Source organism: Erpetoichthys calabaricus, chromosome 5 (assembly GCF_900747795.2).
Source record: "Erpetoichthys calabaricus chromosome 5, fErpCal1.3, whole genome shotgun sequence".
Classification (NCBI taxonomy): Eukaryota; Metazoa; Chordata; class Cladistia; order Polypteriformes; family Polypteridae; genus Erpetoichthys; species Erpetoichthys calabaricus.
Genome location: NC_041398.2, coordinates 68,405,254 through 68,424,069, shown reverse-complemented (window position 1 = coordinate 68,424,069; position 18,816 = coordinate 68,405,254). Strand labels below are relative to the sequence as shown.

The following is an 18,816-nucleotide window of genomic DNA, read 5'->3' as shown; positions in this document are numbered from 1 at the left end:
TGCAAAAATGTGGGTCCCCTTGTAATTTTGCTGATTTGAATGCATGTCACTGCTCAATGCTGATTACTTGCAACACCAAATTGGTTGGATTAGCTTGTTAATCCTTGAACTTCATAGACAGGTGTGTCCAATCATTAAAAAAGGTATTTAAGGTGGTCAATTGCAAGTTGTGCTTCCCTTTGACTTTCCTCTGAAGAGTGACAGCATGGGATCCTCAGAGCAACTCTAAAAAGATCTGAAAACAAAGATTGTTCAGTATCATGGTTTAGGGGAAGGCTACAAAAAGCTATCTCAGAGGTTTAAACTGTCAGTTTCAACTGTAAGGAATGTAATCGGGAAATGGAAGGCCAGAGGCACAGTTGCTGTTAAACCCAGGTCTGGCAGACCCAGAAAAATACAGGAGCGGCATATGTGCAGGATTGTGAGAATTGTTGCAGACAACCCACCGATCACCTCCAAAGACCTGCAAGAACATCTTGATGTAGATGGTGTATCTGTACATCGTTCTACAATTCAGCGCAATTTGCACAAAGAACATCTGTATGGCGGGGTGATGAAAAAGAAGCCCTTTCTGCACATTCGCTTGTTGTATGCAAATGCTCATTTAGACAGGCCAGATTCATTTTGGAACAAAGTGCTTTGGACAAAAATTGAGTTATTTGGTGTGGAACGAGCCCCGGACACAGACAGGCAGACATGTTATAATCACCACCACACGTTTATTTATACACTAATATTTACAACTATAAGTGCCACACAACCCACAGACTCCCCCGAAGTCCAGGCCAAACCACACTATGCCTCTCTTCAGACCGCCTCCTTCTTCCTCTGTCTCCCTTCACAGACCTCATCCTTCTTCCACCCGACTCCAGCCATCCTGTGGAGGGAGGTGGCCCCTTTTATGAGCACCCGGATGTGCTCCAGGTGTGTTCCGCCACACTGGGGCGTGTCAGTGGGAGATTGCCGGAAGTGTCGGCTGCGTACACGGAAGCACTCCAGGTGTCCCCACTCTTCTTCCCCCCAGCACTTCCTGGTGTGGTGGAAGTGCTGGGGTTCAGGGTTCTCCAGGCATGGGGGTGCCCCCTGGTGGTGACCACGGGCCCCTACAGGGTTGAGCTTCCCAGTTTTGTACCCGTGGCCCCCAAAGGAACCAGGGCGGCCGCCCCCTCGTGGTCTGGAGGAGGCATGAGCCCTCCTCCGGTCTTCCTGGGCGTCCCAGCTGGGTGCCACCCCCAGCCGCGTGCCACATTGGTCATAACCAAAAGCACTTTGCATGGCAGAAGAATAACACCGCATTCCAAGAAAAACACCTGCTACCTACTGTCAAATTTGGTGGAGGTTCCATCATGCTGTGGGGCCGTGTGGCTAGTTCAGGGACTGGGGCCCTTGTTAAAGTCGAGAGTCGGATGAATTCAACCCAATATCAACAAATTCTTCAGGATAATGTTCAAGAATCAGTCACAAAGTTGAAGTTACGCATTCCTGCAGAGGGAGAAGTACAATGTTCTGGAATGGTCGTCACAGTCCTATGGGATGATTTGAAGCAGGCTGTCCATGCTCGGCAGCTATCAAATTTAACTGACCTGGAGAGATTTTATATGGAAGAATGGTCAAAAATACCTCCATCCAGAATCCAGACACTCATCAAAAGCTATAGGAGGTGGTTATATTTGCAAAAGGAGGTTCAGCTAAGTATTGATGTAATATCTGTGTTGGGGTGCCCAAATTTATGTATCTGTGTAATTTTGTTATGATGCATATTTGTGAATTTCCCCTTGGGATTAATAAAGTATCTATCTTATCTATCTATCTATCTTATTAATGCAATAAAGTTAATGTCACTGGTGAAATACTACTGTTTCCATAAGGCATATCATATATTAAAAGGAAGTTGCTACTTTGAAAGCTCAACCAATGATAAACAAAAATCCAAAGAATTGAGAGGGTTTCCCAAACTTTTTCATGTGACTGTATGTCAAAGACAAATTGCAGAAGTCATGTCTGAAAATGCTTTGAGCTTGAGGCAGTAGAATTTCAGCACAGGAATTGTACTTATTTTAACAAAAGAAAAGATAAACCACGCACAGACTCTTTTTTTTGCCACTTTTATTCCATAATGGAATTAGTTCATAAAGAGATGAATTGCTTTTTAAGACAGTCTGCTACACAGTCCTGATAAACGGAAACTTGGCATTCATTTTCTGATTTTAATGAGCACTTCTACATCGTAGTGAGCTAGAAGTCCCAACACATACAAGTATTGGCCTTCAGCGAGGCTGTTCTTGCAGTCCAAAAAGGGTGTGTTTTAGAGTTGTTGGAGTTTAAAAAAGAGAATATGGGGTCCTCTCTGTACCACTGGCTGTCATAAGCAGCCTGTCATGTGTTCTTTAAAGTTTGATATTAGATTGCATCCTGCATTTTAAAGGTTATCTTTGCTTTTATTCCTATTGAATTTCTTTGACTATTTGTGAAGTGCAGTGAGCATGGGAAAGGTGCTATATAAATTAAATGTAGTATTATTATTATTATTATGCGGTGCCATGAGTTCAGATTTGATTGCTAGCATGGGTAGTTTCTGTATGGAGTTTGCATGTTCTCTCCATGTGTAGATAGATTATTAATCCCAAGGGGAAATTCACTTACTCCAGCAGCAGCATACTGATAAAAAACAATAAATTAAAGAGTGATAAAAATGCAAGTATAACATACAATAACTTTATATAATGTTAACGTTTACCGAGGCCCCCCCCCCACCCCCGGAGTGGTGTTGAAGAGTCACATAGTGTGGGGGAGGAACGATCTCCTCAGTCTGTCAGTGGAGCAGGGCAGTGACAGCAGTCTCTTGCTGAAGCTGCTCCTCTGTCTAGAGATGATACTGTTTAGTGGATGCAGTGGATTCTCCATGATTGACAAGAGCCTGCTAAGTGCCCGTCGCTCTGCCACGGATGTCAAGCTGTCCAGCTCCATGCCTACAATAGAGCCTGCCTTCCTCACCAGTTTGTCCAGGCGTGAGGCGTCCTTCTTCTTTATGCTACCTCCCTAGCACACCACCGCGTAGAAGAGGGCACTCGCCACAACCGTCTGATAGAACATCTGCAGCATCTTATTGCAGATGTTGAAGGACGCCAGCCTTCTAAGGAAGTATAGTCGGCCTTGTCCTTTCTTGCACAGAGCATCAGTATTTGCAGTCCAGTCCAATTTATCATCCAGCTGCACTGCCAGGTATTTATAGGTCTGAACCCCCTGCACACAGTCACCTCTGATAATCACGGGGTCCAATAGGGCCTGGGCCTCTTAAAATCCATCTCCAGCTCCTTGGTTTTGCTGGTGTTCAGGTGTAAGTGGTTTGAGTTGCACCATTTAACAAAGTGCTTGATTAGGTTCCTATACTCCTCCTGCCCACTCCTGATGCAGCCCACGATGGCAGTGTCGTCAGTGAACTTTTGCACATGGCAAAACTCCGAGTTGTATTGGAAGTCTGATGTATATAGGCTGGACAAGACCAGAGAAAGTACAGTCCCCTGCTGCACTCCTGTGTTGCTGACCACAATGTCAGACCTGCAGTTCCCGAGTCGCACATACCGAGGTCTGTCTGTAAGATAGTCCACGATCCATGCCACCAGGTATGAATCTACTCCCATCTCTGTCGGCTTGTCCCTAAGGAGCAGAGGTTGGATTGTTTTGAAGGCGCTAGAGAAGTCCAGAAACATAATTCTTACAGCACCACTGCCTGTGTCCAAGTGGGAGAGGGATCGGTGTAGCATATAGATGATGGCATCCTCTGCTCCCACCTTCTCCTGGTATGCGAACTGCAGAGGGCCGAGGGCGTGGTGGACCTGTGGCCTCAGGTGGTGTAGCAGCAGCCGCTCCATGGTCTTCATCACATGTGACGTCAGAGCGACAGGCCGGAAGTCAATCAGCTCACTAGGATGTGATACCTTTTGGACTGGGGTGATGCAAGATGTTTTCCAAAGCCTGGGGACTCTCCCCTGTTACAGGCTCAAGTTGAAGATGTGCTGTAGAGGACTCCCCAGCTCCAGCGCACAGGCCTTCAGCAGTCGGGGCGATACTCCATCTGGACCCACTTCTTTGCTGGCATGAAGTCTCCTCAGTTCTCTGCTTACCTGAGGTGCTGTAATTGTGGGTGGGGGGAAACCCTCTCCTATACTAAGTACTTGGAGGTGAGAGTGGGTTAGGGTGGTCAAACCTGTTAAAGAAGTTGTTCATCTGGTTTGCTCTCTCCACGTCTCTCTCGATGGTGGCACCCCGCTTCGAGCTGCAGCCAGTGATGATCTTCATCCTGTCCCAAACTTCCTTCATGCTGTTGTTCTGCAACTTCTGCTCCAGCTTCCTCATGTACTGCTCTTTTGCCGCCGTGTAAAAATCCATGTCCAAGTAGTAAAAAGTGTCCAAGAAACGAGTCCACATAAAAGAGAGTGGTAGGAGTGATCAGTGAAATAGAGAAAAAGGTAGAAAGATAAAGTCGTACACGGAGCTGCTGTAAAAGCTGCCACTTGCGGTGGCGCCAGAGTCATCAAGTCATATGTGAACCGAGTTTGTTTAACCTCATATATTTTTAAATGCTCTCAATTTGTAATAAATGTTTTTTCCTACATATGTTGTTAAGTTACTAACTTACATCTAGTGCTGGGCGGAATGACCAAAATTCTATATCATGGTATTTTTCAAAATTATGCTGGTTTCACGGTATTCCACAGTATTTTTTTCCCCATGCATGAGTGGATGTTAACCACATTGTCCACTGCAATTACTGCAGTAGACTGGCTAAGAATAACCAATCCACTGTCATGAGAATTATACATTGTACAAAAAGACATTTTACTGTGCACACAAGTATTAATACAGGTTTGCATAGCCCCATAAATTGATAGTTTTCAAGGGGGTAGCACTAATGAAGAGAAGGAATCCCATTGCATGACAGTTGTAGTCAAAATATAGAACCTTTTTATTGAACAAATTTTGCAAACAACTTAAATTATAATTTTGACAACATATTTTCAACCATCCAAAGAGGTATTTAGATATCAGTAAAGTATTCAGGGGTGCTTGTCAAAAGTTGTATTGCACTGAACATGTCTTAGAAAAGGAGTAAATACTAAATATTTTTTGTAAACCAACTACACTTTCTGTTAATGTTAACAATCTCTGTCCACTGACACGTTAAACTGACTTTTTAAACAACTTTACCATCATTAAACTTCATAATATTTAAACTAATAAATAATAATAAAATAAATAGTGCAACTTCCAGTAATAATGCTATAATTTCAAGACTTCAAGCCCAGGTGCTTTACACAGTATTCACCAAATAAAAATAAAATAAAATAAAAGCAAGTGCAACTTGGTGATGACATCTTTACCAACTGAACCATCATTAAGGCAAACTGCATTAATATGGACCTTGCTTCAAGCTAAGCTATATGCATAAATAATAAAACAGCAACTTGCATTTATAATGCTATTTGTTGTATAGCCCTACGGAAGCGTATTAGGGCGACAGTGAAGAAAAAAAACTATGTCGAGAATAAAGTCAACATGCTGACTTCATTCTCGACATTTCCACTTTATTCTCATAGTTTATTTTGTCATTAAAGTAAAATGTCACAAACTAAACTTTATCCTAAAATCAATGTTTAATTTACTAGCTTTTCTCAAATCCCGTCATAACTATTGTAGCACATTAAATACTTTGTGTTGTGTTCCCCAACCCAGTTGTTAATTGCTATGCGCTTCTTAAACTGACTTCCTCTGCACTAAGAGGAGGCGGAGGCAGCTATCGCCGCACAGAATACATTCACTTCATGATATTCCTGCTCTCTGAAAAATTAGAATGCTAAGATAAATACTTGATATCATTTTCATGATGAAATGCATTACTGTGAATGTTTAATACCTGCTTTAGTGTGGCGGTAGTGCTGCTCCCTCGCAGTAAGGGGTCCCCAGGTGTATGTTCAGTGTAGAGAACTTTATGGCATGTGAGACGAGGCTCCAAAAACTGGATGTATGAATGGGTATCGCACAGGTTTAACTTAAATATTGTGTAAATGTTGGGTTTGTGATCTGGTGGTCGGAGATACAAACACAGAATTCAATGGATGTTCTTCTGAGTGGGCTTTCTTTATTGCATGCATGCTGTCTCTGTCTGACGTACCAAACCCCCAGTTCCAGTCCTTCCTTTTTCTTTCTCCACGTAACCAATCACCACATGATAAACATCTTTATGAAATTAAAATTAGTTATAAACTTAGACCACGAAGTGTTCAGAACTTTAAAAAAATCTTCGTTATACATGTTTAATTATGCCGTCTATTCAGGTTTGTGCCCATCTCAGCCTGCATTGTGTGCAAGGCAGGAGCAAATCCTGAATAGGGGACGCCAGCACATCACAGGGTGAATACGAGTAATACATACACTTGCGTCAATATAGCATAACAAAACCCCACATCCTACATGACTTTGAAGGGAAACTGAAGTACGCCGAGTCAACCCACCAGAAAAACATGCAAATTCAATGCAGGGAATACCCGGGACCCTGTTGCTGCAAGGCATCAGTACCGCCTCCACGCCACCGTGCCCCCACATGATTAATACATGGTTTAATGCATTTCATCATGAAAATAATATCAAGTATTTATCTTAGCATTGTAAATGTTCAGGGAGCAGGAATATAGTGGTGATCGCTGCCTATGCCTCCTCTTAGTGCAAAAGGAAGTCAGTTTAAGAAGCACATAGCGATTAACATGGCTTGGGGAACACTTAACACAAAGCATTTAATGTGCTGCATAATTTATGATGGGATTTGAGAAAATCTAGTAAATTAAATGTTCATTTTAAGATGAAGTTTAGTTTACGACGTTCTACTTTAATAACAAATTCCGAGAATAAAGTCAACATGTTGACTTTATTCTTGTCATAAGCGTCGAGAATAAAGTCAACATGTCGTCACACCATTACACAGTACCCAAGTACATTACACAGTATTGGAAAAAAAATAAAACAAGTACAACTTGGCTTGCAGTATTATCCAGTAGTATAGAAACAGTATTCACACATTTGAACATAATGGTCCACATCTGACCTTTTAAAACCAAAGTATCTCCAGACTACAGACACAGCAACTTTTTTCGGCAAAAGTTCTTCTATGTCATCATGTTCAATTTTATCGTTTGCTACAGCTTCAGTTTCTGAATGTTCTCTGTCCATTTTCACTGTTCAATACCTCCACTAACGCATGTACTCCGTTGCATGTGTGTTTAGCGGTGCAGCATTGAAAAAGGTCCCCCCCCTTAGACAGTTTCCTGCTGCACCACATTCTGAACCTTGTTTAGGCTATTTAAACTGGTGTTGCGGTTTAAGAAAAATCCATATCGTAAGAAAAATAAACGGTTTTTGGTTTGAACTGGTATACCGCCAAGCACTACTTACATCTTAACAGCTTAGGTTCACAGAGAGCTACCCAGGTTTTGCCATGTTGCTTAATAAGTGAATGATCGAAGGTGTTGCTCTAACAGATGTTCACTATTTAAGGTAAATGGTATGCTTGTAGAACTGCACTTTATACATGGAAAAACTTTCATCTCTATTTCTGCTGTTTATTGTTATTAACACAGTTCAAGTAGTGACTTCAACTGAATTTCAAAAAATAAGCAAAAATAAAGTCCCCTAAAAAAATGCACTTTGAAATGGATAGCTGACATACAGTCAACATCAGGAGATATCAAAGTTATATATAAAATAAAAAGTATTTGTTTGCAGTGCTTGCTAAGGGGAAAGCCTTTTTGATATATAAAAAAAAAAAACACATTTGTTTAAACTTGTTGCAAATTAACATAACAAATGACATAAGATTATGCTTATTATTTGATTCTTACATTTTTTGATTATACTGAAAGATCTGAACTATCGCATTATCATGAGAAAATTTAGATTATATGTATTAAGTCGACTGGTACAACATGAGTGATATACATTTCAAGAAACTATAAAGAACACTGACTTTTTACACTTACAAAACTGTGTCTGTGTCAACATTTTTGGTTAGTAATTCAAAACTAATAAAAATGTGACAAATACTAAAAACTAATTGCCAGAAATTAAAATTGAATAAAAAAAACAAAGTTTTGTAAAGGTTGATATCATCATGGACTACCATTTGCATATCCCAAATTTATTCTCTGTTTTGTTTGCAGACGCTGAAAATAAGGCTTAAAATCGATAATAAAAACAAAAATCCAAACATTGTTATATTTGTACTGTTGAATTGGTGAATTACAAGACTAACTAGGATGTTTTCATTTAACAAACATGTCCAAACCTTTTTTTTCTTATTACATGCTTTTGCAATCTGGTTTGTCAGAGAATCTCTCTGTTAGGTTCGTAACATTCACTAGTACAAGATTTATGAGAGTAATATTTAGCAGGTGAGTCAAATTGCTTCCATTTTCAAATGTCACAATCGTAGTGATTTAATTTTCAATATCTGCCCCTAATTTTTTTCATTTGTCCAAGCTGTAAGGTTTCTTGTATGAAACCAAACTTATCAGTTTTACATTTATCCAGTTTTTCAGAACACTTATAAAACAGACTTTCTTGTGCCGTTTTCATGGTGTCTTACATGAGTGATCAGACTTTGTTGCTTATGGCTATGTACTAGTTCAGAATTATAGTATTAACAGGATCTGCACTGTAACATACACAGGCATATGTAATGCAGTTTATCTTTCAAATATATGACCTATGACGAATGTAGTAAGAGTACATGTTAGGGGTTATACCAATGAAATCTGAAAATAATCTTGCTTCAGAAACCAAAAGAATGATACAGATTTAGTGTTTGCACATTAGCAATTAACAGTGCATTAAGCCATTTTGTCTACTCAGCTAACTTGCATAATTGCAGTGATTTGTGTTTTGAAACAATGAATACATTTTATTTTGTTATTAACGAATGAAGTGGCTCATTTCATCACCCGTATATATAATCCAGAATTTTGTATGGAGTAACACCTGCTGCAAGCTCTCAATTGAGCAAGAAACATAACCTTAACTCAAGAAATCTACCAGGTATCCATGGTAAAATTTGTTGTTTCTAGTTTACTTTTATTGCTACTAGTTTTTACATTTGATATCAACCTGGTAATAATTAGCTCCATTTTAAAATGCAAGAACAGGCAATTTTTTTTAAATGCTTAAAATATGGTTCACTTTAAAACACAATTTCATGTGGCAAATTAATATATGCAGTACCATGATTCTGAAGAATTAATATTGACTTGAACAATTTCAAAATTACCCTTGAAATTTTATATTAAAGTGTTAATCCTTGTTTTTTCTACAAGTAAAATAAACTGCAGATTACAGGTGTTGCCTGTTCATTATTTTTATTAACAAACTATAGTCTTATGGTTCAGTAACCATACAAAAAGTACAATTTACTTAAATGTTTTTTCATTAATATCACTTGTACATGCAACATTCATTTGATACACAAATTGTATAAAAGAGATTAGGTAGGTGGACTTTATTTGTCCCCAAGGGGAAATTTGGCTTTTTACAGAAGCTCTTTAAATAAATAAATAAAAAATAATAAATATACAGCATGCACACAATATGTTCTGAACATACACACAGAATGACTAAAAAGCAAGAAAATTAAACAGAAATAAAATACTTGGTCATAATTTTGATAAAATGAAATGTCCACAGAAGTTTGTGAGGTGTCCTTGATGGCTATAGCTTACGTCACTTCCTTGTGCAGGGAAATTTGTTGTCATAGAGGATGAGACAATGCAATAAAAACTCCTAACAAGCAAAGGTAAGGGCAAAATGCTTTTTATTCCTCAAAATGCTCAAAAACTGCCATGTAGTCAATCAAGGAAAATACAAGATGTAAACAGTGTGTAAATGGAAGTTAAAATCCAGTCAATGAATAATCCAAAAGCGATTAAAATCACAGTTAAAAACACTGGATAAAACACTATTAAAGACCTGAGCCCCCAGTGTGTCCTACAGATTTTGAACCTCTGTAGCTCACCTTTATGAGGTCTTCTCAGCTGCAGAGGATGCCCTCTGGTAGGCATTGTCACTTCTTTAACTGGATTGTGCTGAACAAATCTGTTGGCACTTTTTTCTTTTTCTTTTATTGCCCAGAATGGGCCAATTTGCAATAAAATTTAGGTGAATTTTAAGGTGTGAGGGTTTTTTACTGTAAATGTCTACACCACACAATGAATGCCTTCAATATTGCATTCAAAAATCTTAGGGGCTTAGGAAGAACAAGCTTGAACATGCTTGAATCAGTGTGCAGACCCCACCTAGATGTATTGAGGGAAATAAAGAAAAACAAGCATGTAGTGTCAAGGTTAGGGGCAGTGAGACTTGAACAGCCCATGTACTGTATAAGAATGTATAAGAATGGTAAACCCTTAATGGGTGGAGCAAGAGCAGTTAATAAGAGTATGGACAGGCACATAATGACAGCGACCGCATCTGAGATTAATAACGATATATATATATATATATATATATATATATATATACAGTAATCCCTCGCTATATCGCGCTTCGCCTTTCGCGGCTTCACTCCATCGCGGATTTTATATGTAAGCATATTTAAATATATATTGCGGATTTTTTGCTGGTTCACGGATTTCTGCGGACAGTGGGTCTTTTAATTTCTGGTACATGCTTCCTCAGTTGGTTTGCCCAGTTGATTTCATACAAGGGACGCTATTGGCAGATGGCTGAGAAGCTACCCGGCTTACTTTTCTGTCTCTCTTGCGCTGACTTTCTCTGATCCTGATGTAGGGGGATTGAGCAGGGGGGCTGTTCGCACACCTAGACGATAAGGACGCTCGTCTAAAAATGCTGAAAGATTATCTTCACGTTGCTATCTTTTGTGCAGCTGCTTCCTGAAACGACATGCTGTACGGTGCTTCGCATACTTAAAAGCTCGAAGGGCGCGTATTGATTTTTGTTTGAAAAACAAACTGTCTCTCTCTCTCCCTCCCTCCCTCCCTTCCCTCTCTCCCTGCTCGTGACGGAGGGGGTGTGAGCTGCCGCCTTCAACAGCTTTGTGCCGCGGTGCTTCGCATACTTAAAAGCAAACAGCCCTATTGATTTGTTTGCTTTCCTCTGTCTTTCTGACAGACTCTGCTCCTGACGCGCTCTCCTTTGAAGAGGAAAATATGTTTGCATTCTTTTAATTGTGAGATGGAACTGTCATCTCTGTCTTGTCATGGAGCACAGTTTAAATTTTTGAAAAAGAGACAAATGTTTGTTTGCAGTGTTTGAATAACGTTCCTGTCTCACTACAACCTCCTGTGTTTCTGCGCAAATCTGTGACCCAAGCATGACAATATAAAAATAACCATATAAGCATATGGTTTCTACTTCGCGGATTTTCTTATTTCGCGGGTGGCTCTGGAACGCACCCCCCGCGATGGAGGAGGGATTACTGTATATATACACATTCTCTAAACGAGTTTATCCAGAGCAGGATCATGGGGAAACCTGGAACCTGCCCCAGCAGATCTGGATACAAGGAAGGAAAAATCCTTGGTGTGCAATACGTATGATATGGTTGATGTTAAGAACAAAAAGTGATGATTTCAACTATCTTATAGTTCTCATATTTTAAAACACAATTCTGCTACTGGATTATTTTCACAATATCAGGTATTTTGAGCTGTGAATGTTAACTAAAAGAGAAATTAATATAGAATAAATGCAAAAACACATTACTATGTTTAGCTTTTCATCACTTGGCAGACGCTCTTCGCCTACCTACTTGTAGTTCAGCAGAGACAATTCCGGAATTTTACAAGGTTTGTATGGCTTCGTTGTTAAACGATGTTTTTAAAGCAAATGTAATTGGTCAGCAACAATATGCTGATCTTGCATGATGACTTAGTGTCACGATCAGTGTTTTCAGAAATGTGAAGTGGTCTCCCCTAGACTTTCTTGTGTACTCAGATATGGGGATGGATATCTGAGGAGTAAACAACAAGACAATGATTATATTATGTACATTAAAGAACCATCAACATCAAGTCAAATTAATAATGTATTGAGTAATTATTATAAAAGTAAAGTTGAATAAATCGGACTCTGCAGTCGCATGAATAAACAAAAATTGAGTATGTGTTCAGGTAAAGTACCACTTCCTGTTGATGGATTTGGCCCAAAACGTAATACAGATCTACAGTTTTGGTGTAACTTGGTGGTTAATCCATCTATTTAGTTGTGTTTTTGAGTTATCGTCTTTATATATACACAAACATACATAATTCCAAAAAACTATTTTCGGACTCGGGGAGTTCTAAAACGTCAACATTCGTCAAAATCTCGGTCGATTTTTTTTATGATTACTATACTTTCTCTATCCTTCGTGTGAGAAGTGGCAAGTGAATTACTGTCGACAAAAAGCAGGCACCTGAGAAATAAACTGAAACATTACTCACTCATGATTTTTCTGTCCATACGTTAAAGTTTTTGTTGACCAGCACATTCCGATTTCAGGCATTTGAATGACATCTTGATAATCAACAAGTGCAAAGAAAGGTGGCACATAAATTGCTTTCTATTCCACACGCTTTACATGCGTTTTCAGCTTGCTCTGTCACCGCAAATGCTGTGTGAACAGTCGCCCTCTTTCACCAGTTGCCATTCACTGGATGAATGTGTGGGCGGCTCGTGGTGGATGACTTTCTGTTTTAGAGTTAAAAGTTACAAGGGTTTAAGACTATTGTCAAGAATATTCATTCAAAACTGAAAACTAAAAATATTTTTGGGTATATTATTAGTTTTTCCAGTTATTTTAATAGTTTCATTTAGTTTTAGTTTTTCATTTTGGTATTGTTAATTATTTTATTTCAGTTTACAAAAATTTTTTTTAATAATAGTTTGTTTTAATTTTAGTTTTTGTTAATTATAATAACCTTGGTCACTCCTACACCTGGACACTTGGCTGGAGCAGATCAACCCCTTGAGCATCATCTGCCACATGTATTACATGTCTTCAATCGTTTAATCAGTCATTCAGCCTATTTCAATTGGGAGAAATAGTCACTCTGCTATTTGGTATCATTGTGTGTCCCATACTGAACATGGACCAGATAAAGAAAAGGGGAGAGTTGTCTGAGTGGATCAGAAGGAAAATTATAGACTGGAAGAGTGGGTCAAATTACAGTGCTACAGTGAATGCTTTAGAGTTTTTATTCAACAGAATATTTCAAATAACACACATGAAAATGGCATGGACAAAAATAATGGGACCCTTAACTTAATATTTTGTTTCACAACCTTTAGTGTGTGTTTTTTGTTAAATATAGAATAAACAATGATGGGTAACAATTACTTTTGTCAATATCTTGTTTTTTCATAAACAATTGTGGGTTCTTTTTTCATGGAGGTTTACCAACAAATTTGTCCATGTATTTCTGTGGCACAGTGAAAGCAAGTTATGCAGAAGTGAAGAAGTTGTTTAGTTTTAGGTTCTGCACTTGCAACCTGCTTCTTATTTTCAATAGTAACAGACAAGTGTGTGTTTGTTTCTTGGGAACTTTAAAAAGATGCTAAAACAATGGTGTGCTTTGTTTTTTTTTTTTTTTGTTATGCATATTTCCTATAGTTTAGCAAACATTTTTTAGAAAGGTAGAATTTATTTTATATCCAAGCAAAAGATTTAATTATGGTTTGTAGTATTAACCTAGATGTGTTATGCTAAACCCAGGCATCAGAATGTAAAAAAAATTGTAAATTCATCTGGAAATTAATTGAACTGTAAGGAGTCTTCCTCTGCCTTGAGCAAGTGAATTTGCAAATAATTATATAGACTTGTTGAACCTACCTAAACCATTTATAAAGGAAAAAAAATGTTAGTGGGAAGTTTGCTTTCCCCAAGTTTCTTCTGGAGTCTGTTTTTCCACTTACATCCCCAAAGATGTTTGGGTCTGGTGAGGGTTTGTGTCTGAAGCGCCCCTGCTCTAATTTCCTCATTTTCCTTTTTAGACTCAAAGAAAACGACATAGTGGAACATCTTCCAATTCCAGGCGGACAAGTAAAAGAAGACGACACAGATATACATCTTCCAGGATGGAAAATGAAACCGTACAGGTTTTAGACAATAGTATGTTGGATAGTAAGTATAATATAGACCATCTGAATGTATTGTAAGATTTTATCTGGCTCTTTTAGTGAACATTGTTTTCAAAATGAGTAGAGGTGCTCACTTATTTTGCTGTATCCAAAAAGAAAAAGCTGTTTTGAGACATAGTTTATCACCATCATCTTCTTAACATTTAGTATTAATAAATAAGTTATAATGTCCGTTTTTAGTAATTTTAATTTTTTGTGTGCGTTGTTTCCTAAGTTTAACATATCAATTAAAAGTTAGTTTATAAATACACTTTTAACATAAATTATAAGTCAAAGGTATTATGAATAGCACTTTTTTTGCAACAGCACAAATTTTATTTTGCTGTTTAATTGAAGATCTAATAAGTTATTGTAAAATAAAATACAATATAAAACAGTGAGAAAGTAAACCTTAGTATAACATAAATTACCATATTATTTAATATAGAATAAAAAAAATGTCAAAGTAAATTCATGTTGTATACCAGATGTTAGATTTATCTCATTTTCATGCTTGTTGATGACCCATTTAATTGAAAGAGGATCTACTTAAATTTTCAAATGACTGTATACTGTTCGACTTGTAGGGCTCTGTATGCATTTAATTAGCTTATGTAAGGGGTTTATGTTAAGCAAGGATTTGAGAATTTTACCACTAGCAATTGAACATCGTGTTATTTAATTTCCCCCATCACTCCGTTAAAGCCATGCTCAAATTCGGACGTGCTTATACATGGTCATGGGTACCTTATTAAATGTATGTTTAGTTTACATTGTCATTTTGTTACACAGATACTGGACTTGCTATTATGCCCATTTTCACTTATAATCTTATGTTCCACAGGAAATCCAGTGATGTAAAAACATTGCATAAACTATATTGTCATTAGTTAACAAAAATATGCTTTTTGAAAGAACGGTTTATGAATATTTTAGTTATGCATATACTGTACAGTCATATTGTTAAAAATGGGTATAATTTCTTAACTGAAATAAATCTGATGTTGTGTAAATGGAAGTAACTTGCTCCAGTTTCAAAGTACAGAAAACTGTGAGCATTTTTTCAGAGTCAGACATATTTGATTTCTTTATTTATATTAACAAGACATGCAGCAAGATTTTAAAGAATGAGTTTAGCAAGAGCTTTAGTTTAAAGTCCCTTCATTTTAGGAATTGTAGTCTGTTTCACCGGCACAAACAATGCTCTTACTGAGCAGTGCCAAATTACTCACCAGTTAATTTACTTTAGAAATATGTGATTTAGTCTTTATAGTTGAGCTCGTTCTTCTCACAGACTAGATTTATAAAATAATTGGGGTTACACATTTGCTGAACATATGCATAGAGTAATTCCAGACTTAGTAATTGGAATTATTAAAATTAATAGATTCTGATACTAGTATCATTCAGAGAAATCACTATTTTCCAAGCTGTGCTTGTCTGCCTTTATGCTAGTAAATAATATGCTATGACATATGGCAGTGGTGGTATTGTTTTTTTTTTTTTTTTTCTTCTTTCTTCTTTCTTGCATTCCATTATTGATCTAAAGTAATTTCAAAATGCAGTCTTTGGTTTTTAAATTAATATTGCTGAAACTTATTTATATGAATTTGTTAAACATTAGCAACTATACATGCATCTCTAGAATGTCATGATCAACAGAAGTGTAACTTTTTACAATAGGTTGGGACTTGACTTAATTTATGCCAGATAAATTACACATTAAACCACTTAATACTTCCTCAACTTTTAGTGGTTAAACAAATAGAAGGAAGCCTGGACAGTTTTTACCTCTAAAAACAATAATGATATTTTCCTAATGTTTTAGGCATAGCTTCCAGACAAGCCAGAAGTAGACTTTGCACTGTTCACCTTAAAATGTGCTAGAATTCAAAATAATATCCTGGTTAATCTTCCTTTACACACTATATATTCTACAGGTTTTTAGGTAATCTTCCTAACTTCCCTACTTTTCATTTCACAGTGGCCACCCACGATCTCATACTGTCTGGTCTGCTGCAGCTTCATGTTTGAAACTCTCCTTTCATTCTAGGGTAGTTGTCTGCATCAGGCACTTTCCTTTGCAACAAACTTCATCACATATCACTTTTCAGTTGGGATTTTATCCATGTCAAAACATGCTGGATATTTTAACTTTGCTTAAAATCCTTCTTTAACCTCTTGTGGTCAATACCCTGCAATTTATTTTAGGTAAAAAGGGAGACAGATTGTAGACTGTTTAAGGAATGTGCCAGTACTTTTAGAATCAAAGATGTGTTGCTGGGGGCAATGCTGTTTTATTCAGGTAACTGCATAGAAATGATTTTGGCCAGTTAATATTAGGGCATTAAAATTAGCCAAACATTAAGGTCAATATTTGTCTGTCTGTGATGGAAAAACTCTTGCACCCCTGGCCTTGCATCATGATCTTGGTCTCCAGTCAAGAGTTTATGCTGTGATGTGTAGTACGACTCATGAACTGGCTGTTCAGGGGTACCTCAGTTGCGAAATTTGACTGCGGTTCCTTCTCATGGTAAGTGCATGTGTGGTATTACGCCTTTGCTGACAGGAAACCAATAGCCACTCAGGCAAAGACACAGCCAGTAGCAATATATGCACATACCTTAACTAACAAGAATACAATGGCTGTGCTAAGCTGAGCAGACAGTGAAGTACATTGCACAGGCCCAATGATTGTTTGCACTGCGCATGTGCGCAACACTGACAGTCAAGCGCTTTCCATAGGTCAGCTGCTCACCGAAAAATCAAAACAAAGTGTACATACAAATGCATGAGGTCACACAACAAGCATTGTAAAAGAAATCTATAAAGAGCTGCAATGACATATGTAAGCCTTCATTGAAGGTCATTTCCTTAACCACAGCTGAGTTACTTGGGGTGCTGTGTTTTGCGGGAGGCACATTGACCATACATCGAAGTGTTTCTTATTTATATTAAAAATATCAAATATGCTCATGCGTACGTTAAAAAATCTAGATGCTTCATTTCTGTTTGTGCTTTTAGCTTTTTGCTTGTGGTATGCTTGCAAAGCATGTAGTTCTTCTGACTTGTGCACTGTTGTTTTAAAACATACAAAATTGACACTTAAAAACATAGCCCATCTCTGTGCATATAAAGTGATATAATCAAAGAGAAAAGAGGAGTCAGGCACATTTTGTACAGCCTATAATGCATATGTGAACCCCAAGCAAAAATTTCTCATGATTACTTAAACACATTTTGTGCAGTCATTATTATAAAACCCCAACCTGACCATTATGTGGCTTGTTGCTCCTTGAGCACAAAAGATGCAAGGTCACTGTCCATTTCTTTTTTTCTCTTTATAAAAAGTGGCATTTTAAGACAAATCAAAAGAAGCATATGCTACAGTTAGTTTTTAAAGGTGGAAGATACATTTTGCAGACCTGATTTGATAAGTTTATAGTACAGGAGCCAGCAGTCCTGGAATAACATGTACTTTAATTAAACTGCATTTTTTTCCCCATTTACAGTGGCAACAAAAATAGAACACCAGTAAACCTTAATTCATATTCTTCATTTTATCTTTGTTTTAGGCATTGTTTTAATCCATTGATCGACCTAGCTATTGCTGACATTAGAAAAATACTCTTTTTAAATTGGTGATTTTAAAGCTACTATAATAACATAAGGGAAATCAGAAATATGGCAGTTATTTATCCAGTGTCCTTAATGAAAATGGTGAAGTCCATTGTAAACGGGATCAGAAGCAGAGTAATGCAATAAGTACTACTTAAGAAGCAGAAAATTTCATTTTATAATGATACCAGGCTAGCTGTTCAGATTCATTAAAGGCTAATTGCATGTGGAAGAGATGTACAAAAGCATCTGCAAAATAGAACAGTACCTCATAGTGTGTCTGGATTAACATGATACCGAAATTAGTGCAGATAAAATAAACAGCTGTTCTTTCACAATCGATGTCAAATTTTGCCTCCCAGTAAGATGAGTTTTATTCAGTATTAATGCTGCATTTAATCCTTTATATGTCTTTTCTGGGCTGTGATTTCTTAATTGTTTTCATTAATAAAATTGACAATATTAGGTTTATTATAGTGACGTGCAAAAGTATTCAATCCCCTTGACAAATTATTTGTACACATTTATTTTTCCATTCAGTATTTTTAATGTAAACTCTTCTGCTGTAGCAATACATTTCCAAAGGGCAAAATAAAGCTTTCATGGGGAATACTTTTCCATTACACAGTGTTCTGACGTCAGCTTAGAAAACATCCACCTTCAGCATACATCATTGCTTCAGTCAGTTTCAACCAGTATCTGTTTCCTACTTGAGTATCCTTGTCTCTCACTTGCAGGAAAGTTCTTGCTGTCTTGATATTATGCCTACTTACGTTTTTAAAGAGATGTTTGGAGTAAGTTTTTGAAGTAAGCCTAGTTTTGTGCCTTTTATTAAAGGTTCTTTAACGGTAGGTTCTTCTCCATCTTATTTTAAACATGCCATAATTTAACCTTTGCTCAAAAAGTCTAATCTTGACTCCTCAGTTCTCACTATTTTCTGTCCTATCTGTATAATTATCATTTCTTTTTAAAAACTTTGAAAAAGATGCTTTCTGTCAGTTTCAGCCCATTTTACCTCACAATACTGTAGCTGTCTTGATA

The 18,816-nt window shown here is 37.4% G+C and overlaps 1 protein-coding gene across 6 annotated transcripts in view; it reads left to right on the top strand.

Moving 5' to 3' along the window:
* The window catches only part of rnf4 (ring finger protein 4), a 69,368-nt gene that overhangs the window by 10,694 nt on the left and 39,858 nt on the right, over positions 1–18,816 (top strand). For 5 of the 6 annotated variants that reach the window (XM_051928403.1, XM_051928404.1, XM_051928402.1 and 2 more), the window contains exon 3: positions 14,032–14,161. In XM_051928403.1, coding sequence (XP_051784363.1) covers positions 14,032–14,161 — 130 coding nt within the window. Of the gene's footprint in view, positions 1–7,457; positions 7,549–14,031; positions 14,162–18,816 lie in introns of those variants that run through there. The other variant, XM_051928405.1, reaches the window with a different exon arrangement.